The following is a 26,268-nucleotide window of genomic DNA, read 5'->3' as shown; positions in this document are numbered from 1 at the left end:
TTTGCCTATGCATTACACCTAATGCAAGGCTCAACACTCACTGCAGTACCATGGACAGAGACCATGAGAATCATCTTTCTGTGAAAAGGATATATCTTAATTAATAATTCACACATTTATGCACTGGTTGTTGAGAATTAACAAAGCAATCTAACAATGTATCAATTTAAGTAAAAAGAGAGTTAATGGAAAATTGATCTAGTTTGTAAAAAAAAAAGGTTTTACCAGCAGCAACTTCTGCTGGAGATCAGAAAGATACAAAATTTTAATCGATTCTCGCCCCCCCCACTGCCTGTTATCTGAGTCTAATTGTGTCTGAAAACCCTAGAGCAGGGGCAGGCAATCTTTGGCACTCCAGATGTTGTGGATTACATATCCCTTAATGCTTTGCCAGCATTATTGGTGTACAAGCATTATGGGATATGTAGTCATGGATCTGCAGTTCCGAAGATTGCCTACGCCTGCCCTAGTGAGTGTCTGAATGGCAGCCACTAGTAGGCATGGACATTGCAAAATGCATTATGTATATCGTTTGAAAGGCTGCAGGGTCAGCATATGTGCTGCAAAACCACTTAGTAATGATGAAATGGCACTGTCCCTTTAAGGGTACATTTGTGGTTTATCCTCAAGAGAGCATCAGAGTATGACGATGCTGGATGGATCTAGGGCAACTTGTAAAATTCTTCTGAATGGAAAAGCAAAATCTTTAGTTTAGCTTTCAGTGCCTTATTACAAAAAAAGAAAACTTGAGACAGGGTCACTTTAACGTGTTTTAAATGTCTGTAAATGTTTTTGTATATATTCGCTATTTCATGCATGACCTTTCTTCAAAAACCTTTCAGTCCAAAAGTCTAGATCAAAAGAACTCTTATTCCAGGATGGAATAGCCTTCTTATTTAACAATATCAGGGCTGCATAGATCTCCCAATGCCAAACAAATAAGGCAATTAGGTTTTACGTACTAGAATGTAATGATGGCAGATTGGAGCCATTGGTCCCCTTAAATCACATTAGAATGCTACAATGCAAAATATTTAATGAAAACTTGAATAATGAACAAGCATGCATAAGCATTAAGCTGTTGTTTTGTCATCCCATCTGGCAATGTATTAGCTTATTAGAAAGTTGAATGTACCCATCTGTTTACTGATTGACATACAATGTCAAGCCTAATTCTTTGGGAGTTTCTAACAGTTTTAAAAGTTAATACAATCAAGTTCAATGCTATTTTCAATGTCTACCACATATGTAGCTATCAAGCTGTCACCACGGAAAAGACAAAATACGTCTATCTAAGAGCTAGAAGAACATTTTAGCTTCAAGGACACAACGATTTCCAAAAGTATTCAAACCATTGACCAATTCTCTCGGTTAACATCAGTTCATTATGAATGTTGTACTGAAATGACATTCTATATGAAATTCTGTTTTACCACACTGACACGTAAAATCATTTATTTTAATCTGACTTTTGTGTCAGCCTTATTTCCTGCTGCAATTTCACCTTGCCCTCGTCCAAGATGACATTCTACACCTTCGAAATAGTCAGGCTTGCAAGAGCTGTATAAGCTATGCCTTACTCCCAAACCTATTTTATGTACTGAGACAATTCTCAGAAATTTTGAGCAGAAAAATGAGCATACAGAAATCTCAAGTTTCTTCTTAATTTTACCAAAACAAGCTGAAATTGAAATTGCTCATGTGTTCGATATCTGTTTTCAGTACGCAAAAGTTGGTATGAATGCGTACATCTTTTTGACAAATGACCAAAAAGAGTCTCTAGGACTATAACGATCACCCATTATTCAGCTCTATTTAAAATGATATGGGCACATTGTCCCAGCACCCTATATTGTGCACAGAAAGTATCTTCAGCATTAAAATACAATAATTTATGATTACTCTGCCTATTTCAAGCTCTGCTGGCTCCATTGGCACGGAGAGAAGTCAGTGGCCTGAAGTCAACAACTGATTCTTTAAAGGATCACTACAGGGTCAGGAACACAAAAATGTATTCCTGACCCTATAGTGTTATAACCACCATCTAGCCCCCCCTGGGCCCCTCATGCCTCCATAAATATAGCAAAATCTTACTGTATTCAAGTCTGAAGCTGTACATCTGCATGCTGTTTGCCTCAGAAAAAAAAGCTGTCTGCTGACATCATCAGAAGTGGTAGCCTGATCCAATCACAATGCTTCCCCATAGGGTTGGCTGAGACTGACAAGGAGGCAGATCAGGGGCAGAGCCAGCATGATTCAAAAACAGCCCTGGCCAATCAGTATCTCCTCATAGAGATTAATTGAATCAATGGATCTCTAACAGCTATCTGAGGAGTGACCAGTGAAGTTATCAGTAGGCTGTAATGTAAACACTGCATTTTCCCTGAAAAGACAGTGTTTACAGCAAAAAGCCTGAAGGTAATGATTCTACTCGCCAGAACAAATTCAATAAGCTGTAGTTGTTCTGGTGACTATAGTGTCCCTTTAATGCGAATCACAGGCACATAATTTTGAGAAAGGTGCTGTAGGCTTTACAGACTCAAAATGATGCATGACAACAGTCTCATCTGTGTTTAACTGTGTTATTAAATGGTAAATAAGCTCAGCTAGCCCAGGTGCTGGTATGGAAGTCTTTTTGGGTACCACACTTTGAGTAGAGCTGAAGTCTTCCATCATGTACCCTAGTCTATACCAGTTCTATCATTCTATAGACTCCCCAAATAATCAGCTCTTGTTACATAAGAAAAAGAATTGTCCTAGCATGCAATTCAATAACTATAGGAACCATATCCTCATTTACAAAACAACACGTCCATTCTTACCCCAATTCTAAAATATATATATTTTTTACCCCTGGCCTAAGTGTCCCTGGAAAATATGGTCTTTCAGAGAGATTATACCAATGTCTTACCTGTCAGATCTTGACTGCCAGACCATTTGGCTTTTTTCCCCCATGAGTTTCTCTTCCTGCCCATGTGTTTAACAGGATCATCTAACTGATTTTTATTTGGTTTGAATTCCTCTGTCTAGAAAGTATAGAACTTAGAGAGATAATTTTACAACTCAGTGTCCTCCTACTCCAGCGCTCTAAACTAAATTGCACAGTGCAAGGGATATACAGGAAGTATGCAGAAACTATGAGAAATTAAACACTGTTTTTCCTCCTCATTTGCACAGTGTGCCCCGGCTGTGCCTGGTCTGAACTTGATTGTGATTTCAATTACTAAATCTTTAAAGGGGCACTATAGTCACCTGAACAACTACAGCTTAATGTAGTTGTTCAGGTATTATCTATAGCTCCCTGCAGGCAATCTAATGTAAACACTGTATTTTCAGAGAAAATACAGTGTTTACATTGATTGATAGGAATACCTCCAGTGGCCGTCACTCAAATTTAAAAAACAAACAAAGCGTCAATTAACCCCTTAACGCCGTTACGGCGTGCTATGCCGTCACGGGTTAAGTGGGCTTTAAAGCCGTTATGACGGCATAGCACGCCGTAACGGCTTGCAGCCCCAGGAGGTAAGATGTACTTACCTCCGCCGCGATCCGCTTCGGGAGGACTGCCTCACAGCCCAGGCAGCCCTCCCACGGCAAATCAGGCCCCCGGGGGCCATGTGATCGCTCTCAAAGAGCGATCACATGGCCCTCTATAGCTGGCTGTGGATCTGCGAGCAGGGGGACTGTTTGAAATATCAGACAGTCCCCCTGCTGGTGGGAAGTATAAAAAATAAATAAAATACAAGTGTAAAAATAAATTAAATATATTTTTACATATATATAATATGTATATATATTATATATATAATATATATACATATTATATATATGTAACGTCATACAAAGTGTATTTTAATATTAATATAAGTATATATATTAATATTAAAATACACTTAGAATGACGTTACATATATATAATATGTATATATACTATATATATAATAGATGTACATATATATTATATATAAATATGTATAATTAAAATAATAAATAAATAAAATAATAAAATAAATAAATAAAATATTGAAACAAAATTTAATATAAATTATATATGCATATGTAATTTCATTCTAACTGTATTTTGTTATTAATATATATATATCGGTAACAAAATACACTTAGAATGACATTCTATATATATCTATATATATATATAAAATACAAATAACCGCAAATATATATATAGATAAATACATATAATTACATAAAAGATTACATTAGTATACACGTAGAATTTAAATACCTATAAATGCATATATATTAAAATTCTACATGTATATTTAAATAATCTTTTAACGTAATTATGTGATTTGATTAATTAAAATTTGATTGACATGCCTGGCAACACAGGGAGAAAGTGCAGCGAATTTAATTCGCAAGCACTATATTTGACCCTGTAACTCTCCAAGACACCATAAAACCTGTACATAGGGGGTACTGTTTTACTCGGGAGACTTCACTGAACTCAAATATTCGTGTTTCAAACTGGTAAATTGTATTACTACGATGATATTTTAAGTAAAAGTGACGTTTTTTGCATTTTTTACAAGCGAACGGCACTTTTATGGTCTATATTATTGTTGTAATATGTTTTACTGTTTTAAAACACTAATATTTGTGTTTAGTGAAGTCTCCAGAGAATAACAGTACCCCCCATGTACAGGTTTTATGGTGTTTTGGAAAGTTAGAGAGTCACATATAAGGCTTGCATTTCATTTTTTTTCACATTGAAATTTGCCAGATTGGTTATGTTGCCTTTGAGAGCGTATGGTAGCCAGGAATGAGAATTACCCCCATGATGGCATACCATTTGCAAAAGTAGACAACCCGAGGTATTGCAAGTGGGGTATGTCCAGTCTTTCTTAGTAGCCACTTAGTCACAAACACTGGCCAAATATTCGTTTTTTGCTTTTTTCACACAAAAACAAATATGAACACTAACTTTGGCCAGTGTTTGTGACTAAGTGGCTACTAAAAAAGACTAAACATACCCCACTTTCAATACCTTGGCTTGTCTACTTTTTCAAATGGTATGCCATTATGGGGGTAATTCTCATTCCTGGGCTACCACACCGTCTCAAAGGTAACATTACTAATCTGGCAAATTTCAATTTGAAAATTTAATGTTCTATATTTGACCCTGTAACTTTCCAAAACAACATAAAACCTGTTAATGGGGGGTACTGTTGTACTCGTGAGACATCGCTGATTACAAATATGTGCATTTTTTTTGCAGTAGAACCTAACAGTATTATGACATTCACAGTTAAAATGTCAGACGGAAATGCAAATTTAAAAAAAAATCTTATTTTCTCACATTTTTTTTACTTTTATTCATAATAAATGATGTTCCATATATGAATAGTTAATGATAGATTAAAGCCCTGTTTCTCCTGAACAAAATGATATATAATAAGTGTGGGTGCATATAATATGAAAGAGGGGAACTACGGGTGAACAGACATTTAGCGCAAATTCCAGTTTTTGTTTACGTTTTGTTTTGATCAGAACGTGCACTATTGACTCCGTCCTGAAGGGGTTAAAAAGGCAAAAAAAAGGTTTAGTTGATTTTCATTGTTTTATTCGAAATAAATGAAGGTTGGCTTTTAAAGATATTTGAAGATTTCTCTTATGTATCCCTTTTTCCTGTTTCATTTTCCATAGTGCACATATCAATGTATTGAAGTCGAAGTTGTTTGGATAAAAATATATTTTTACCATTTTTGTGTGTTTTCTTTGAACTCCCTCTAAATACTTAGACTTCTACTTTTTGAAAATAATGGAGTGGATCTATCAATGCATGGACATAATTAAACTAAACTAAAGACTGTTATCCAATGTTCAACGCTGTCTGATTACAAAATGAATGCCTTATTTACACCACAGTTGAAACCAAATTAAATTGCTCTAGGACAGAGTTAGCCAAACATTGGCATTCCATATGCTATGGACTACATGTCTCATGATGCTCTAACCGGCATAATGTTGGCAAAGCATCAGGGGAGAGGTAGTGTACATCATCTGGAGTGCCGGAGGTTGCCTACCCCAGCTGTTGAACCATTATGGCATATTTCACTCAAAGTTTATTCATTTATATGCTCCAACACCCGAACTATACACATGCTCTAATGTGTGAGGATAAAGGACAGTCTATTTACTTATCACAACGTAATTTAACTCTGATCACGTATGGAACGCTGCATACCCTCCATCTCACTGTTAATTGACGGTATTGTATTTTATGTTTTTCCTTTTTCTGTTATATTTAAAAAAATTGTGCTGTGTTATCCTGTGACATTGTCAAATTTTGTAAACTGCACTCAGATGCTGGTGTGGCTCTGAGTATTTATTTGTTGATACATGCACGGCAAAAATAAAGAATTTAAAAAAAAAAAAAAAAAAAAAGGACAGTCTAAAACATCCTTCCCTATCAATATTTGAAAACAATGGAGTGGAACTATCAATGCATGGACATAATTAAACTAAACTAAAGTCTGTTATCCGATGTTCAACGCTGTCTGATAACAAAATAAATGCCTTATTTACACCACAGTTGAAACCAAATTAAATTGCTCTAGAACAGAGTTAGGCAAACATTGGCATTCCATATTCTATGGACTACATATCCCATGATGCTCTAACAGGCATAATGTTGGCAAAGCATCAGGGGAGATGTAGTGTACATCATCTGGAGTGCCGGAGGTTGCCTACCCCAGCTGTAGAACCATTATGGCATATTTCACTCAAAGTTAATTCATTTATAAGCTCCAACACCCGAACTATACACATTCTCTAATGTGTGAGGATAAAGGACAGTCTAAAACATCCTTCCCTATCAATATTTACCATAAATCCTGTTCTTCGGATATAGAATGTAATCTCATTAAGCAGGGCCCTCCACCTCTCTGGTCCTGTACGTCCAGTTGTCTGGTTACAATTGCATGTCTGTTAGTCCACCCATTGTACAGCGCTACGGAATCTGATGGCGCTATATAAATAATAAAATAATAATAATATAGTTCTGCAAGATCTGCAGCTATTTCCATTATGAGCACAACTGATTTACTTGCAGTTCATTATTTTTTTTGTTACAATTACACTAGAGACGCCTTAGCACATTGAGTGTATTCCATAGGCTTTTATCTCTGTGAATATTGGAGTTGAGTTGTAAGCTCTAACTGTCAAAAGTAAACTGATCTTGTTGACGTAGTATACAGAGAATCGAAAGTGGAACTTTCGCAGGAAGAGGTATGGAAGTTGCACACATTCTCCACTAGGTGTCACTCTAATAAAAGTAAACTCTAAACTTTTTTTCTCGTCTGTCACTTTCAGATCCCTCTTTATTCTACCTAATGTATTCGTGTTTCTAAAAATGATATCTGATACGATTTTGAAAGGCTTTTGGGAAATCATTAAAGTTTATATATCAAATTGTATTTTCCACCGCATTTTGAACTTCCCCACTTTTAACCCTTCGAGGACTCCATGGGTATCTTGCTCTTGCACATGAAACAGAAAATAAGTGCCTTTAAGGCAACCGTGTCGGCAGTAGGAAGGTGGGCTGCTTCATTAAAACGTAACGTGTGCTCCCAGCCAAACAGATTAACATTTTCCGCATTGAAGAGTATAACCTGAAATGTTAAACTATTCATGAGATTTCACTGTAGTTATGGATCTTAAACCACTAAACAAAATATATATAAAAAATGCCATTCTCAAAGAAAACGTTGCTGTTCGGTAGTAGACGAATATCATGTTTTTCTTACAGTTTCTACTTATTTATTTATTTTATGTGCTTTGATATCAGGTGAATCTCTGGGAGACAGGCATTCCGATGATCACATAACTTTGGCAGAAACTCTGTTTTCCTGTGCCTATAATTCTTCACAGGTATAGTACAAATATATGTTTTCCATGCAAACAGTAAGATATGGCGTATAACGGACGGTACCGAGAATATTTTTCATTTGTAAGCATGCCTTCCTGGACATCGATAACAAACTTTCCCCTTCATGCGAGGCCAGGTCAGGTAACCGAGATCACTTGCATGCTAATGTATTGATGCTCGGGGCCTACATACGTGTTAAAATTGTAATCTTGCAGAGCATAATTCTGAGGAGGCATACAAAAATATTTTAAAGTGGAAGTTCGTTACATCTATCTAGTTAACCATGACTCTCAGGTAGTTTTAAGGCCATTTTATTGTTGCTTCGGCATGATGATTACCCTGGTAGAATGGTTTTGCTTAAAGATCGTGCACATCCACAGGGTTACTCAATAAGCTCTGAATTCTAGCGAATTAAGTCCAAATGGCAAAATGAATGCTAAAATAGTCGAGTTTGAGAATTTCTCCCAAGTAGCTGTGTGAACTTCAATGAAGCCTGCTTAAATTACTGCATTATCAGTATCTGTTCCATCTGTATTTCAAAGACACACATTGCCTGAACATGCGTCCACTCAGTGGCATGTCAATGAGGAAGTGTAACCAGTATTAGCTATATGGACAAGAAGGGGATGGGTTAAAGCATTTGAGGTTTTGTGCCTAACAAAGGAATGGAGCCAGGGTATATCTAGAACTGTAGTGGCTATTGTGCTTAGAGTTCTATTTCAGGCGCACACATTCCATGCTATATGTATTCTTTGTAATAAATTACATGTGTCAATACATTTTTAAAAAATCTTATATATTTTTTTCTTTTGTACAAATAAAGCAGTAATGTACCTTACCGTAAAGGAGGGTATTGTAATGGGGTTCTCCTCCGCCAGATACTCTAATAACTATTAATGATAAATAAATTATATCAGCTAATAGGCTGACTGAATGCCTGAACAAGCAGAATTTTCTATTTTATGATGTTTTATAGTATTTATTATTAAATACTATGTTGTGATAACCAAGTGATAACCAGTTTTATACTACAGCTGTGTAAAACAATATGTTCCTCACTGCTCTGGTTTTTGACAAGTTTCCCCAGACTTTTAAATGCATATAAGAACACTACTATTTACTTAATAGGCATTGTGACAATAACTAATGTAAACTATGTCATTTATTAGTAAAATAGTCAGAGAAAAATATTACAGCAAATCATTAGCCAACAATGATTCATTTTAATGCATGTGTTTATGTCTTATTGGTTACAGACATATGGTTATCTGCATGATATGGCTTATAACTAGAGAAAGTCAAGAGGATTTCCTTCGGGTGTTGGATTGCAATACTTATGATCCTCACATAAAACTTTGAGAACATGCTGTGTTAGACTCATAGAAATTGTAAACTTGAGAGATGTTTTCCCCTATAACATAGCGATTGTGATGCATTGTAAATAATAGCAACAGTTTATAAAGTGACTATGCCATGGCGTAATTGTGACTGTTTGTTGTTGTGTTTTATACTTTTTCAAGGATGTCCAGGCAGACAGAGACATTGTCATTGATGTTATATTGTTTCTATGGCAAAAGTGCAAAGTTGGAGTCCAGCGAATTACTGCTGCTACAAGTGAAGGGTCCAAATTTATGCAGAGATCAGAGCTAAATAGCAAGGTAACTGGGTATATGATTGTGGATTTCAACATTTATTGTAATACTTCCAAAAGAAATTATCATGAAAAATACAGGTTTAAAGGAACACTATCGGCACCCAGACCACTTCAGCTCAATGAAGTGGTCTGAGTGCCAAGTTCCTCTAGTTTTAACCCTGCAGCTGAAAACATAGCAGTTTGAGAGAAACTGGTATGTTTACACTAGGGTTAATCCAGCCTCTAGTGGCTGTCTCACTGACAGCCGCTAGAGGCACTTCTGCGATTCTCACTGTGAAAAATCAGTAATGCTTTCCTATGGGCGGTTTGAATGCGCGTGCGGCTCTTGCCGCACATGCGCATTCAGGGCTGACGTCAGCAGAGGGAGGAGAGTTCCCCAGCACCGAGGGAGCCTGGCGCTGGAGAAAGGTAAGTGGCTGAAGGGGTTTTATCTCCTTCAGCCCAGTGGGAGGGGGCCACGAGGGTGGGGGGGGACCTAATGACCATATAGTGCTCCTTTAACATAATATAGTACATATTAACATATGTTATTTTTAAGTTGTACTGACCATAACCATTTACTGTAACCCTTTGAAAGCCATGCCAAGGACTGCTGTGGCATGTCACAGAGTTCAACTTGGGTTTCAACCGTCGGTCTCACCATTCACCAGCCATTCCCAACATGCAGTCTCTCTAAGAAAGAAACTGTATAGCAGACATCTCTGACAGGCACACACAGAATTGGAAAAGCTGTGTGTCTGCTCTCCAGATTCCTTGCTCACTCACAGCAGGTTTAGATTTCAGAGGATAGCCTTCCATATACACCACTATTAACCCCCGCGCCTAGAGAATCTTCCTGCTATTAAAAAAAAAATAATAATAATAATAACCCCTTGGACACTGTGTAACACATTAACCAAATGGTTCATTTGAGTTTTTAAGTGCTCTTAGTGTTGAGAATGAAAAGGAGGCGTTTAACATAAAATTGTTTTACAAAAAATACAATTATTAAAAGATTTTGCAAAATACTCACCACCCTTATAGTTGCATACATACAGGAAATATAAAATCTAAATTGAGAACAAAATAGAGCATTGTTTAATTACAAAGAGGTTCACATTTCAGCTTTTTTTACTAGTGAGAATTCAAAGTGACTTTTTGTAACGAGTATATACCCCTACACGCAGGATCCAGCCCTAACAGAAGACAGTACAGAGGAGAGATACGTCTACCGGACCTTAGAGTGGCCGGACTCGACGTAATAGGATAAGACAGAGTCAGGAACGATCCGAGGTCAAGGGCACAAAGAGACAGCGTAAACGAAAACTAGCCGGGGACTGGTACACAGGAATCAGCAAGCCGGCAAACAGTACAGAATAGGATAAAGCGAAAACGAAGTCAGAATACAAAGCCAAGGTCAAATACGGAGAAACACAACTGAACACAACAAGCACTAAAGGGAACTGTAGCAGAAACCACGATAGGGCAAGGAACTAAGGGAAAAGGGTAAGTATAAGTAGCCTTCAAACTAATGTGATTGGCTCCTGTCACTTCCACTCCCCCAACAGGTAAGTGTATGGGGTGATTGGCATGACAGGAGCCAATGGGAGCCTTTTTGCAATTTAGGCTCCCACTGTCTCTTTAAGAGCGCGCCCGAGATTCGCGGCGCGCTCTTAGCTGCAGGCGGGACACGTGACCGCTTCTCGCGGTCACTGCCCGCCTTCCTGTCTGAACAGTCGGACGAGCCGCGCGCGGCTCGTGCAGCCGCAGGACCGCGCGCGGCTTGAAGAGAGGACCGCGTCCGGCCCCCGGATAAGGTAAGTACCGCTACAGTACCCCCCCCCTGAGGACACGCCCTCCGGGCGGGCAGGACCAGGCCTGGCAGGAAAACGCGAATGGAAAGAACGTACAAGGCGGGGAGCATGAACAGCATCCGCAGAAATCCAACTGCGCTCCTCAGGCCCATAACCCTTCCAATGTACCAAGTACTGAAGCCGACCCCTAAGAAAACGAGAGTCAATAACAGCAGATACTTCGAACTCCTCATGACCCTCCACAGAGACAGGAGGGGGAGGGGGAGTATGCCGGGTATAGCGGTTGCGTACGTAAGGCTTCAACAAAGAGGTGTGAAATACATTGGGTATACGCAGATTCTTAGGCAGACCCAAGGCATAAGAAACGGGATTAACCTTATGTATAATGCGATAAGGACCAATGAAGCGGGGAGCCAATTTCATAGAAGGCACCCGGAGGCGAATATTCCGTGTGGAAAGCAAAACCCTGTCCCCCACAACATAGGAAGGAGCCGCTCTGCGATGCTTGTCAGCCTGAGCCTTCTGGCGGGCAGCAGAGTCCACCAAAGAACGCTGAACCTGCTCCCAAGTATTACGCAAACCAGCCAAATGCTCATCCAGAACTGGCATGCCCTGAGAGGAGAATGCAGCCGGAAGAACAACGGGATGCTGGCCATAGACAACGTAAAAAGGGCTTTTGCCGGAAGAATCATGAGTGGCATTATTCCGAGCAAATTCAGCCCAAGGAAGCAGGTCAGACCAATTGTCCTGATGGTGAGACACAAAACAACGGAGGTACTGCTCTAGAGACTGGTTGGCACGTTCAGCAGCTCCATTAGACTGGGGATGGTAAGCGGAAGAAAATGAGAGGGAAATACCCATCTCCGAACAAAAGGCTTTCCAGAACCTGGAAATAAATTGGCTACCCCTATCGGATACAATAGATAAGGGAATACCATGTAATCGAAACACTTCTCTAGCGAAGATAAGAGCCAATTCCTTGGAAGTGGGCAACTTGCGAAGAGACACAAAGTGAGCCATTTTGGAAAACCGATCTACTATCATTAGGATGACTGTGTTACCATTCGAAGGGGGTAATTCAACAATAAAATCCATTGATAGATTAGACCAAGGTCTCTCGGGAACGGGCAACGGATGCAACAGCCCACAAGGAACTCTACGAGAGGTTTTCATACATGCACAAGTAGTACAAGCACTTATATAGTCAGTAACATCCTTACGTAAGGTATCCCACCAGAAATACCGAGAAACGGCTGACACTGTTTTGGAAATACCAGGATGTCCAGCAGTCTTAGTATCGTGATAAAGTGACAGAATATCCCGTCTCTCGGGAATGTCAACGAACAATTTATCATTAGGCCTCTCGCTGGGTGCCATGCCTTGTTTCGCTTGTATGGCCTGCAAGAGGGACGAGGAAATAGACAATATAGTAGTTGCTATTATCCTGTCTGGGGGAATGACAGGAGTGACATCAATCTCCTGTTTGTCAATAGTCTCGAATTGTCTGGACAGAGCGTCCGCTTTAGTGTTCCGGTCACCTGGCCTATAGGTGATTATATAATTAAAATGAGACAAGAACAGTGACCACCTAGCCTGCCTTGAAGACAATCTTTTAGCTTCGCTAAGGTAGGATAGGTTCTTATGATCTGTAAATATGAGAATAGGATCCTTAGTTCCTTCTAGCAAATGTCTCCATTCTTTGAGTGCTAAAATGATAGCAAGGAGTTCGCGATTACCCACATCATAATTCCTCTCTGCCTTGGACATTTGTTTAGAAAAGAAGCCACAAGGATGCAATGGCTTGTCAGGAGACTCTCTTTGGGATAAGACAGCACCTACCCCTATATCGGAAGCATCAACCTCAAGTATATATGGCAATGAGGGGACAGGATGCTGTAAAATAGGGGCAGAGGCGAACGTAGTTTTAAGAAAGTCAAAAGCCTGAAGTGCCTCAGTAGACCAGACACGTGTATTGCCATCCTTTTTAGTCATACGAGTAATAGGCGCTACTATAGACGAAAAACCTTTGATAAAACGTCTATAATAATTAGAGAAACCCAGAAAACGCTGGATGGCTTTCAGACCTTGCGGCAGAGGCCATTCTATGACTGCAGCGAGCTTCTGGGGATCCATCCGAAAACCCTCGGCGGAAATCAAATACCCTAAAAACTGGACCTCGGACTGGTCGAATAGACATTTTTCTAATTTGCAATAAAGACCATTAGCAAGAAGGGTCTTCAGAACTGTTGTAACATGTCTGTGATGAGCGTGAATGTCTGTAGAATATATTAAAATGTCATCCAAGTACACAATAACAAATGAGTGAATAAAGTCCCTTAAGACATCATTAATAAATTCTTGGAACACTGCTGGGGCATTGCAAAGCCCAAATGGCATGACGGTATACTCATAATGACCTGACCGAGTGTTAAAGGCTGTCTTCCATTCGTGGTCCTTTTTAATACGTATCAAATTGTATGCTCCTCTAAGATCTAATTTGGTGAATACCGTAGCATGTTTGAGCCTGTCAAACAATTCTGTTATTAGAGGTATAGGGTAAGCATTTTTGATGGTGATCTTGTTAAGACCTCTATAATCAATGCAAGGTTTTAAATCACCTTCTTTCTTTGATACAAAGAAGAACCCCGCTCCAGCCGGAAAAGAGAATCTTCTAATAAATCCCTTGTCTAATGACTCTTTAATGTACTCCTCCATGACACGGTTTTCTTGAACCGATAGGGGGTACACCCTGCCCTTAGGAGGTATAGTACCAGGCAACAAATCAATAGCACAATCGTAGGGTCTGTGAGGCGGTAATTTGTCAGCCTCTCTTTTATCAAAGACAGTCTTTAAAGTTAAATACTGAGAGGGTATAGTCGTAGATAAAGGAGGAACAGAAGGAACGTTAATAGAATTCACAGGCGTGACTTCAATAGTACATGACTCATGGCAGGCTTCACTCCATGATTTTATCTGCCCTGTCTCCCAGTCAAAAATGGGATTGTGGGCACGTAACCATGGATACCCTAACACCAACTGTGAAGAGGGAGAGGTGATGACCTGGAACCGAATGGTTTCATAGTGTAGAACCCCTGTGTACATGTGTAGCGGTGCAGTCTCGTGAGTAACAACAGGAGATATCAATGGTCTACCATCTATGGCCTCAACGGCCAAGGGTATCTCCTTCTCTCTGATGGGAATATTGTTTCTCTTTACAAAACCAGAGTCTATAAAGTTCTCGGCTGCCCCAGAATCAACCAGGGCGTCTATGTTTTCAACTATACAACTCTCTCCCATATGTAAAGAAACAGGGAGAAGCAGTCGGTTAGGAGGCAATGTAGGAGACTTAGAAATCACACCCAAGGCCAGTCCCCTATAAGGTCTTAGGTGCGAGAGTTTTCCGGGAGCAGAGGACACTCCTTTACCATATGGTCTCTCTTACCACAATATAGGCAGAGTCCCTCCCTTCTCCTATGTAATTTCTCAGTATCTGAGAGTTTGGCAACCCCTAATTGCATAGGTTCCTCTTCAGATACTTTAACACTCTCCGGTATATTAACTCTGGGTTGAATAGGTGTAACAAAACGTCTATTCCTGTTCTTAGTATAGAGCCTGTCACGAATCCTATTATCTATATCGATGAGGTAGTCAATAAGGTCCTCTAAGGCAATAGGAAGCTCCTTAGCTGCTACCTCATCCAATATAGAGTCTGATAAACCTTCCATGAAGGCCGTAGTTAACCCATTATTGGTCCAATCGACCTGTGAGGCAAGGGTACGAAACTGTATAGCGTAATCAGCCACAGACCTAGAACCCTGTTTAACCCTCATTAATGCTCTAGCGGCATTCTTAGACCTTTTCATAGTATCAAAAGTTCTGCGAAAAGCTGTTAGGAAACTGTGAAAGTTATGCACCATAGGTCCATTAGCCTCCCAAATAGGGTTTGCCCATTCAAGTGCTTTGTCGGTAAGTTGGTGCATAAAGAACCCAACTTTAGACCTCTCTGTGGGAAATGAACGTGGATACATTTCAAAATGAAACTCTATTTGGTTAATGAACCCTCTGCATGTCTTAGAATCCCCTCCATACCTAGGAGGAGGCGTTAAATGTGCTGTAGCGTTAGGCATAGTCGATACTTCAGGAAGCAGGGGTGCAGGAGGGTTAGGTGCGGTTGCTGGAATGGTTCTAGCTAAGAGCGTCTGGAGAGCCTGAGCTATTTGATCCATACGGTGATCCTGCTCTACAAATCTAGCCTCATGGGTCGCCATCTGTTGAGCTAAATCTGCGGGGTCCATGGCCCTATCGTAATGTAACGAGTATATACCCCTACACGCAGGATCCAGCCCTAACAGAAGACAGTACAGAGGAGAGATACGTCTACCGGACCTTAGAGTGGCCGGACTCGACGTAATAGGATAAGACAGAGTCAGGAACGATCCGAGGTCAAGGGCACAAAGAGACAGCGTAAACGAAAACTAGCCGGGGACTGGTACACAGGAATCAGCAAGCCGGCAAACAGTACAGAATAGGATAAAGCGAAAACGAAGTCAGAATACAAAGCCAAGGTCAAATACGGAGAAACACAACTGAACACAACAAGCACTAAAGGGAACTGTAGCAGAAACCACGATAGGGCAAGGAACTAAGGGAAAAGGGTAAGTATAAGTAGCCTTCAAACTAATGTGATTGGCTCCTGTCACTTCCACTCCCCCAACAGGTAAGTGTATGGGGTGATTGGCATGACAGGAGCCAATGGGAGCCTTTTTGCAATTTAGGCTCCCACTGTCTCTTTAAGAGCGCGCCCGAGATTCGCGGCGCGCTCTTAGCTGCAGGCGGGACACGTGACCGCTTCTCGCGGTCACTGCCCGCCTTCCTGTCTGAACAGTCGGACGAGCCGCGCGCGGCTCGTGCAGCCGCAGGACCGCGCGCGGCTTGAAGAGAGGACCGCGTCCGGCCCCCGAATAAGGTAAGTACCGCTACACTTTTAAATTTAAGGTCAGAGTTGCCAAACTAAAAGCAAAGGTAACTTATAGAATATTGCCAGTTCTGCTATTTTCAACTTAACCCCTTAAGGACCAAACTTCTGGAATAAAAGGGAATCAGGACATGTCACACATGTGATGTGTCCTTAAGGGGTTAAAGGGACTCTATAGTCACCAGAATAACTACAGCTTAATGTAATTGTTGTGGTGAGTATAGTTCAGAGAAAAGACAGCGTTTACATTACAGCCTAGGGACACCTACAGTGGTCACTCCTCAGATGGCTACTAGAGGTGCTTCCCGGAGTGGTGCTGCACAGTGTGCAGCACTGACATTTAGTGTCTCCACCCTCTGCATGGAGACACTGAACTTTCCTCACAGAGATGCATTGATTCAGGTTGGCATTTGGCTTCTCCCCCCTCCTTGACTGAGATAATCAGAATTGACAATCTCAGCCAATCTTATGCTTTCCTATGGAAAGCATTGTGATTGGATGAGTTCATCACTGCTGATGGTGTAGCCAAGAAAGCAGGTCATGGGCAGAGCCAGCACCATCAGACTGGAATAAATGTAAGATTTTACTATATTTAAGGAGGCAAGGGGGAAAGTGGGTCTAGATAGTGTTTTAACACGGTAGGGTCAGGAATACATGTTTATGTTCCTAACACTATAATGTTCCTTTAAAGGGACACTATAAGCAACTGGACCACTTCATCTCAATGAAGCCTTGCTCCTGGTATTTCTGGTATTTGAGCCCTGTGAATCAGTGCAATCTCAGAGAAGATGGGGCTTCTTGTTTAGTAACCGAGTAAAACTCTGCAATTTGATGTTCAGCATCCTCACACTTTGCATGAGGACATCTAACGTCATCTATATGCAGACAGCTCCAATGTGTTAGAAATACAGATTTGTATCCATACCTTCAACAATTTTAATATGCATGAATTTTAAAAAAATCAAGAGATGGAATATTATAATATAAAATTATGTGAAGATATTTCTATTGTTTAAAGATATTTAAAGATTTGCTTTGGCCTGTCACACAGGTCATTGTAGGGTTGCATGTGGTTTAAATGAATAGTCTGAGGATATGCTGTTATCAGCAAGTTGCTTTATAGCTATGATGGTCAGCAATTAATTCTTAAAGAAAAAGTGTGCATGGCTCACTGATAATCAATATACAGTGTGCTAGATTCTACTTTAACCCTTTAAGGGCCCCGGACGTATTAGGTATGCCCGACTAAAAGTGGTCCTTAAGGACCGCGGACGTACCTAGTACGTCCTCAGCACGTCCTTATTACTTACCTGATCACCGATGTTCCCCCCGCTGGCGATCGGTGTTGCTACCAGTCTGGGGGGACTGCCTGACAGCTTAGACTCTCCCCCCACAGCAAATTAGGCACCCGCGGGCCATGTGATCACACTTAAAGAGCGGTCACTTGGTTGCAATAGCTGTTAATGCATCTGCCTGCAGGGGGACTGCCTGAACTGATAGGCAGTCTCCCTGCTTCTGAAAAGAAAAAAAAATATGTTAATAAATAAAAAAAATAAAAAAATAAATATATATATATATATATATATATAACAGATATATATATATATATATATAATGTCATACTAAGTATATATATAAATATATATATAATGTCATACTAATTAAATTACACACGTGTATATATATATATAATAACTATATTTTTTGTATATATATATTATAAAATATAAATAATAAGTTAATAAAAAGAAATATATATTTTTACAAATAATAAAGAAATTCTATATATATGTAATTTTATTCTAACTGTATTTTGATATTAATATATATATATATATATATATATTTATATAAAAATACACTTGAATTAAATTATATATATATATATATCTATGTATATATAAATAAATAAAAATAATTAAAAAAATAAATATATATATATATATATATATCCTTATACATAATTACATAAGTAATGTCATAAATATGCACGTAGACTTCAAATATGTATAAATAAATGTATATAAATCTATGTGCATACTTATGTAATATTTTTACATAATTAAGTAATTTTATTGATTGCAATTTGAGGGACCTGCCTGACAACCCAGGCCGAAAGTCCTGAGAATTGAATTTGCTAGCACTGTATTTAACCCTGTAACGTTCCATGACATCCTAAAACTTGTACATAGGGGGTACTGTTTTACTAGGGGGACTTCGCAAAACACAAATATTAGTATTTCAAGACAGTAAAACATATCACAGCGATGATATTGTCAGTGAAAGTGAATTGTTTTGCATTTTTCACAGAAACAGCACTTTCACTGATGATATCATTGTTGTGATACTGTTTTGAAACACTAATATTTGCGTTCAGCGAAGTCTCCCGAGTATAAGAGTACCCCCATGTACAGGTTTTTTAGTGTTTTTAAAAGTTACAGGGTCAAATATAAGGCTTGATTTTCAATTTTGTCACATTAAAATTTGCCAGATTTGAAGAAGCAAAGCAAAGCTTTTCACTTTGCCTGTATGAAATGATATTAGCTGTTCAGAAAAAGGAAGTTGGTGATGATATAAATGGAGATATTGTTACACTATTGTGATTTGTGTGTTATAAGAAAGGTAGATACTGTGGAGAAGGCTACATGGTTTGACCTGGCCTTTTCAGAAATTTGTCTTTCATAGAAACATTTAAAGAATAAAAAAAAAAAAAAAAAATACAAATGTATTGTAACATCCTGCTGGAAATGTATAGTTCGTATGATTTGGTTATTTATTCCATTATGTATATATGTATATTAAGTTTTTTTCTCTCTCCAGTGGATCTATATACTTTGCCTCCTGTATGAGGCTATGCAACACTGTAATATAATCGATGCAGATGCTGTTATAATGGGAGAAGCTGCGTTAAGGTTATCAGGAATCTGTGAAAGTATGGCCGACTCCACACTAAAATATGGAAGAAAGTCAGGTAAATATTTAATGATTACCCATTATTCATAATTTAATCTCCGAGATCTCTCATGGTGTGTTCCAGGATCACTGGGTCAATAGGCTAGTTTTTTTGGGTCATACCATCTGAAGGTGACTTTATTATATCTTGAGTAGGCTTTCTTTATGTCAACTGAAAGTTGCAAATGGCAGAGTTTCTAACAATGATTGGCAGGGAGATAGCAAATGGAGGCCCCCAGTTGCAGGATAAAAAGATGTGTATTTCTCCATTTAATTTTATTTTTAAACATTTCAGATTGACATTTGTTAAATTTAGGGAATAGGTAAACATAATATTAAAAATCCTGAGAACAGACCATACCCTTTTTAATAAGTCTGAGCAAGCTTGGAGGTGGGGAGATTTTGAGTAGATCCTCACATGTGTAATTACAAGACACTGGTCCACCTTTTGATATTTGCAGACTTATTAAATGCACACAAATCTCGAAATCATTAAAAGTTCTCTGTGTGACACAAAATGTGGACTTCAGCGATTAACTCACAAATAGCTTTATATATTACTATATATTAGGAATATGTTTTTACTATAAAGAGAATTGTGATAAATTAAAAACAAAATGGCAACATTTAGACCAGAACAGCTACATTTTAAATTGTATACAGTTAATTTTGTTATCCAACATTACGAAGTTAACTTAAATGTTCAGTGCAATTTACTATTCTGTTAATAAACTGAGAACAGGCTTTAATTATTGCTTGCAAAAGTAGATTAAAAGTTATACTTACTTTACACTCATATATAGTTCCTACAGTATGATCATTGACAGTGGATGAGAACGGTGCACATAATATTGGACATATGTCAAAAAACATTTTGCTTACACTAAAGACTTGTTAGATGTTAAGTTTTTTTTGTTATTCAAGCCAATGCAAAGTGCCAAAGAGTCATTGGTGAGGGAAGCCTGAGGAGACTCATTTGGGGCACCCATATAAAGGAACATTATAGTATAGAACAGCGGGCACACAGGGGAGCTGCAAGTTATTTTCCCGGTGCTATGATGATCGCACCGGAAACTGTGCTCTCCCCTGCCAGCTCTGCAGGACAGGAGGGGAGATCAGAGATCTCCCTCTCCGGCCCGCTAGCACTTTGCTGACAGCAGGCAGGGGAGGGAGAGAGGACCCGGGGGAGTTCTAACCTGCAGCTCCGCCGGGTTCTCCTCTCGCGAGCTCAGAGCATTGCCATGCTTACTGCGGCAACGCTCCGAATCTCGCAAGAGTGAACTCTAGAATCTCCTGAGGCTGCTAGAGTTCACTGTCACCACCAGGGCTTCCCCACCAGGACCACCAGGGATTGCAGGAAACGTCCCCCCTCCCAGGCCAAGGTAAGCAGGGAGGGGGGACATAATTTTTATTTTTAATAAAAAAAAATAAAGTATATATTTATTAATTTGCCCTCCTACCCTCACAGACCCCACACCACACAATAGCTCCCCCATGCACACACACTGCCCCCCCATACACACACTACCCCCATACACACAATTACCCCCATACACACACACTGCCCTCCCATACACACACACACACACACACACACACACTGCCCCTCCATACACAAACACACACTGCACCTACCCACACACACTGCACCCCTAACACACCCTACCCCCCACAACACACACTGTACCTCTCACACACACACTGTACCCCTCATGCACAAACTGCCCCACATACACACACTGCACTGATAACACACACACACAAACTACATCCTTCACAAACACAATACACCCCTGAACACACACTGCATTCCTCACACACACATGCACACTGCACCCCTGTAAACACACACACACACACACACACTACAGCCCCTATCCTGGCAGACCCCAGGTAGGTTGTCAAACTGTTCTTAAACAGTTTGACTACTTACCTTGGGAGGGCACTGCTGACATCGTAACCACTACAATGTAATGTAGTGGTTATTGTGCCTGGATTGTTTCTTTAAATAATCTACCAGTGCCACTCCCAAGATTAGAGGCATGGTATATGCTGCAGCGCTGTACAAATATACAACCTAGAATTTTTTTTGACTTGGGGTGCCTTGGAAAAATATTGAAATAGTAAGGGCGCCTTGAACCTAAAACGTTTGGGAACCACTGGTATAGAACATAGTGTAAGAATACATGTTTAGTCCCCAGCCCTTCCATTCTGTAGAGATAAACGTTATTAAACTTACCTATTCTCCACCACCTCGCCATTCTTGTTGTGGCTGACTCCCTCTATTGCTGAGATCATGATTAAACATATTTTTAGGAATTTCCTAATGTAGGAAAAAAACATGAAAGTTATTTATCAGTTTGTTTGTTTTTTAATTGCAACCGTTATCATTTTTGCCAAATACTTTAACAGAAATATGGAGTTTCTGTGTATTAGGCATGTATGACGCAAATTCTGAATGTTTATCGGTATTATTCTGAATAAAAATAGTTTTTGCATTTTAGTCTGCATTGAGATTAAATGTCAGTCTGAATACAAAGCATTGTGAAAAAATATATATTTTAGTCTTAATGCATGATGACTGCTGTTTGAGTAAGCGCAGTACATATAATATTTAGCATTTATGTGAGGACGAAACCCAGCTAATAATAAGAAATGTCAAAAAAAGGCATTTTCAGTTCGCCAGATCTGATTTTGATATCTGCTTAGCTGTCTGTTAAATGTATAATGTGCAAGTATTGTATTAAGTTATTTAATGTTTATGTAGTTGTTTTTTAACTTTACATGATATTTTTAACTTTTCAAGGAAGAAATGTATAGGAAAACGATTTTGGATCGGATAAGCTAGTATCTGATAAGCTAAGATTTTAACAGTATTTTTTTTTGTAGATTTTTATTTGGTATTAACATGAATCAATTACAGAAAACATAAAAAAAAAAAAAAAAAAACCAAGATGAAAGATATTCAATGAACATACACATGGAATAATGAAAATGTTGCAAAAAATTATAAACCCAATGTCTCTCAGCTCAATACTAAGATTATTAAAATGATTGTATATGGAGACAAGTGAAACAAAAAGAAAATGTTTTAACATAGAATGTGACGCAGATAAGAACCATTCCGCCCATCTAGTCTGCCCAATTTTCTAAATACTTTTATTAGTCCCTGGATTTATCTTATACGATAGACTTATGCCTATCCCACACATGCTTAAACTCCTTCACTGTGTTAACCTCTACCACTTCAGCTGGAAGGCTATTCCATAGATCCACTACCCTCTCTGTAAAGTAATACTTCCTGATATTATTTTTAAACCTTTGTCCCTCTAATTTAAGACTATGTCCTCTTGTTGTGGTAGTTGTTCTTCTTTTAAATATAGTCTCCTCCTTTACTGTGTTGATTCCCTCTATGTATTTAAATGTTTCTATCATATCCCCCCTGTCTCGTCTTTCCTCCAAGCTATACATGTTAAGATCCTTTAACCTTTCCTGGTAAGTTTTATCCTGCAATCCATGAACCAGTTTAGTAGCCCTTCTCTGAACTCTCTCCAAAGTATCAATATCCTTCTGGAGATACGGTCTCCAGTACTGCGTATAATAGTACTTTTAGACTTATATTTTCTCTCTCTTATTGTAATAACATGTGTCTTAGCATGAACCTTGATATAATATTTTTGGAGAAGCTTTTCAAATGATGTTTGCAAATTATCTTTCTAATTCTAGTTTTTATATTCTTATTCTAAAAACATGGGTCCTAACTTTAGCACTTTAGCCTCAATGTAATATTTTTGGAGAAGCTTTTCAAATATGTTAAAACAGGGTGTTGCAAATTTGCAAAGACCACATCGCCGCTGGTGGCCAGGTGGCCATGGGTTCATGGGAAGCTAGGGTATAGTTAGTTAATCGTGCTGCCATGATCTTCTGACCAGGCCTCTTAAGCTCATGGTAGTTTAGCTGCCAAGAACGTACGTCAGCTATGTACTCTCGGCATGCGTGACAGTACAGCATTGAGGTCTATGAAGGATCCTGTGAAACTGCAGGATCCTCCATAGAATGAGCTTTTCTTCCTTTAGTCCACTAGTGATGGCTGGGGAAATGTCAAACTTGACAAAAGGTGGTTTTGCCTCTTGTCAAGCTTTTTCAAGCGGAGAAAAATACTGACACAAAGAAGTCCCTGCTTTGTCTCAGTATATCTTTCAACGTAGATGGAATCTCAGTGAAATTCCAACACAATCAATATAAGTATTTAATATATCTTTATGAAATACTCATGTTGGATATGGTAGTGACAAAGCCACTATAATATTTTTGGATAATCTTTTCAAAACAATTTATCTACAAAAATTCCCGTTGACTTTAATGGTGACTTCTGTAGATATGTAGTTTAAAAGGTTTATCCCATTATATTACATCGAACCCTATTTTAGTAAAAGGCCCAGGTTTAAATCAGGCACTCTTAAAGTAAAATGTGCCAATCCGCCGTTTAGAACCTTCTATGCCTTGTACTGCAGATGTTTAAACAGCTACTAGATGCATACTTGCAAAAATAAAATATTTAAGGATATAATCTTTCAATGTAGGGTATTAGCTTCTTGATCCAAGGATAAATCTGACTGCCATTCTGGGGTCAAGAAGGATTTTTTTCCCTGGTTTGTTTCAAAATTTCAAGTGCTTCAAACTGGGGTCTTTTTTGCCTTCTTTCGGCTCAACAGCAAAAAACAAATGTGAGGAAGATTGAACTTGATGGACACATGTCTCTTTTCAGCCTATGCAACTCTGTACCTACGTATAGTAAATACAATAAAATAATTAAACAAATAGAATGGATAGACACAATTGGAAAAAAATAAAATAAAAAGGAAACCTTAGCTATTGAATGTTGTAAAAACTTGCTACAACATGTTACATTTTGTGAAAAAGTTACGTGGCACAAATTAAACATTATTCCCAAAACACAAAGGAAAGGTTTGGCCTATAAAAAAAGGTTAATTTCAAGCAATTAAACATTTAAAGTATAATTTAGAACTGCTAATGTAATTTTGTTTGGTTGTGTATTGAAGGTTACTGGTATTTAGAAAGGAAATAACTTATCCATCAGCTAATATTCTCTCGCCTTCTTCATTAGCAAACAGCTAATTACACTTCATTGCTGTTGCTGTAGACACCAGTTAAAGCGACACTCCAGACACCCACAGATGGTAGATGAAATATAGTAGTTAGCTATGTTGTGTGGGTTGTTATATATTAATTAATTTATTTAAAATAGTGTTGATTCGCGCAATAAACCCACCCTTGCTGTAAATTCTTCCCAATCTGGGCAGGCCTATTTACTAAAGTGGTAATTGTTGGGAATTCAAAGTTACATTTCCAATTTAACTCCAAAGTAGTTGAACTGGAAAATTCCTCCCACGCATTAATGTTAAATTAACTTTGAATTCCCAACAATTACCACTTTTGTAAATAACCCTGGTAGTGTTTTCTTTTTTTCTCCAAAATTACTGCTGCACAAGATGGAATAGCTTTGGTTTCTGGGAGTTAAAGTTCATGTCACATAAATCATCGCCGCACCCACAAACCATGCTTAGTTTGCGGTAGGTGAGTAGCGGGATTGGCTAAGTCAGTTTCTGGTTTGGTGAGAGCTCACTGCAAATGCAGAAACTTCAAATGTGAGAGTAGTTTTTTTATTTTCTTAAAGGGACACTATAATGACTAAAACTATTTTAGCTTAATGAACTGGTTTGATGTATAGATCATGTCCCTGCAATCTCACTCTTCAATTCTCTGCCATTAAAGAGTTGAATCACTTTGTTTATGTGGCTCTAGTCACACCTCATGTGACCTCTACACAGTCTCCATGCACATTAACTGTAATGAGAGATCTCATGTTTACACATAATATATTGCACAGAGCGTTTAAAGGAACACATTAGTGTGAGGAATACAAAGCTGTATTTCTAACACTAAAGTGTCACACACCCTCCATGTCCCCCCCTCTTCCAGTCTATGAAAGGGTTTAGAAACTTTTATTCACTTATCTGATTCCAGCGCCAATGTCCCTCGGTGCTGGGTCACGCTTCTCCTCCGCCGCCGACAGCCGATGAGACGGAAACCTCCTGATGCAAACTCTGTGAAAATGCAGGAAGCACCTGTAGTAGCTGTCTAGTAGACAGCTACTTGAGGTGGTCTTAGCACAGCAGTATAAACATTTACTGTCTGTAAAAGTGCAATGATTTCAATTCCAGGGCTAAGGGGGACAGGTACACTGCACCCAGACCACTTAAATGAAATTAAGTGGTCTGGGTCCCTATAGTGTCCCTTTAACTTAGAATTTACTATTTTCCTCTTTGTTGATAGCCTGCTGGAGCCCACGGGAGCCTCCTACATCACAAACGTGATTTAAAGGGACACTATAGTCACCAAAACAACTTTATCTTAATGAAGCAGTTTTAGTGTATAGATCATGTCTCTGAAGTATCACTGCTCAATTTTCTTAAATTAAGGAATTAAATCATGTTTGTTTCTGTTTATGTATCCCTAGCTACACCTCCCCTGCCTGTGACTTATACAACCTTCATGAAGACAGTGTTTCATTTTCTATCATATGTTAATTTACTTTAGATGTTTTTATATCCTGCTCTGTAAATTGAACTTAAGCACACACAGGAGGCTCCTGCAAAGTCTAGCAAGGTATTAACAGTGCAGAAGTTAAAACATTCTAAATGAAGCAAACTGTGCAATAATGGAAGTATTAACATTACATCTCACTTTACAGGAAGTGTTTAGGAAGGCTGTGTAAGTCACATGTTTAGTGGTGTGACTAGGGCCGCATAAACACAAGTATCCTTTTAATTATTTTGTAATTCATCGCATATTTGGCTTAGTCTGGCTGTGATTATTGCTTGGATTTACAAAAACACATTACATCCTTGATTTGATAAGTTTTCCAAATGATTAAATACTATCAGAAATATGATTACATATTATGTATCTATAGATGTCACCA

At 38.8% G+C, this 26,268-nt stretch overlaps 1 protein-coding gene across 1 annotated transcript in view; it reads left to right on the top strand.

Annotated features, from left to right (window-relative positions):
* The window catches only part of CFAP54 (cilia and flagella associated protein 54), a 311,984-nt gene that overhangs the window by 45,347 nt on the left and 240,369 nt on the right, over positions 1 to 26,268 (top strand). Inside the window, exons 13-15 of the mRNA XM_063446144.1 lie at positions 7,808 to 7,890; positions 9,409 to 9,546; positions 19,131 to 19,281. Coding sequence (XP_063302214.1) covers positions 7,808 to 7,890; positions 9,409 to 9,546; positions 19,131 to 19,281 — 372 coding nt within the window. The remainder of the gene's footprint in view (positions 1 to 7,807; positions 7,891 to 9,408; positions 9,547 to 19,130; positions 19,282 to 26,268) is intronic.

Source organism: Pelobates fuscus, chromosome 3 (genome assembly GCF_036172605.1).
Source record: "Pelobates fuscus isolate aPelFus1 chromosome 3, aPelFus1.pri, whole genome shotgun sequence".
NCBI lineage: Eukaryota > Metazoa > Chordata > Amphibia > Anura > Pelobatidae > Pelobates > Pelobates fuscus.
This window is presented reverse-complemented; position numbering and strand designations above follow the sequence as displayed.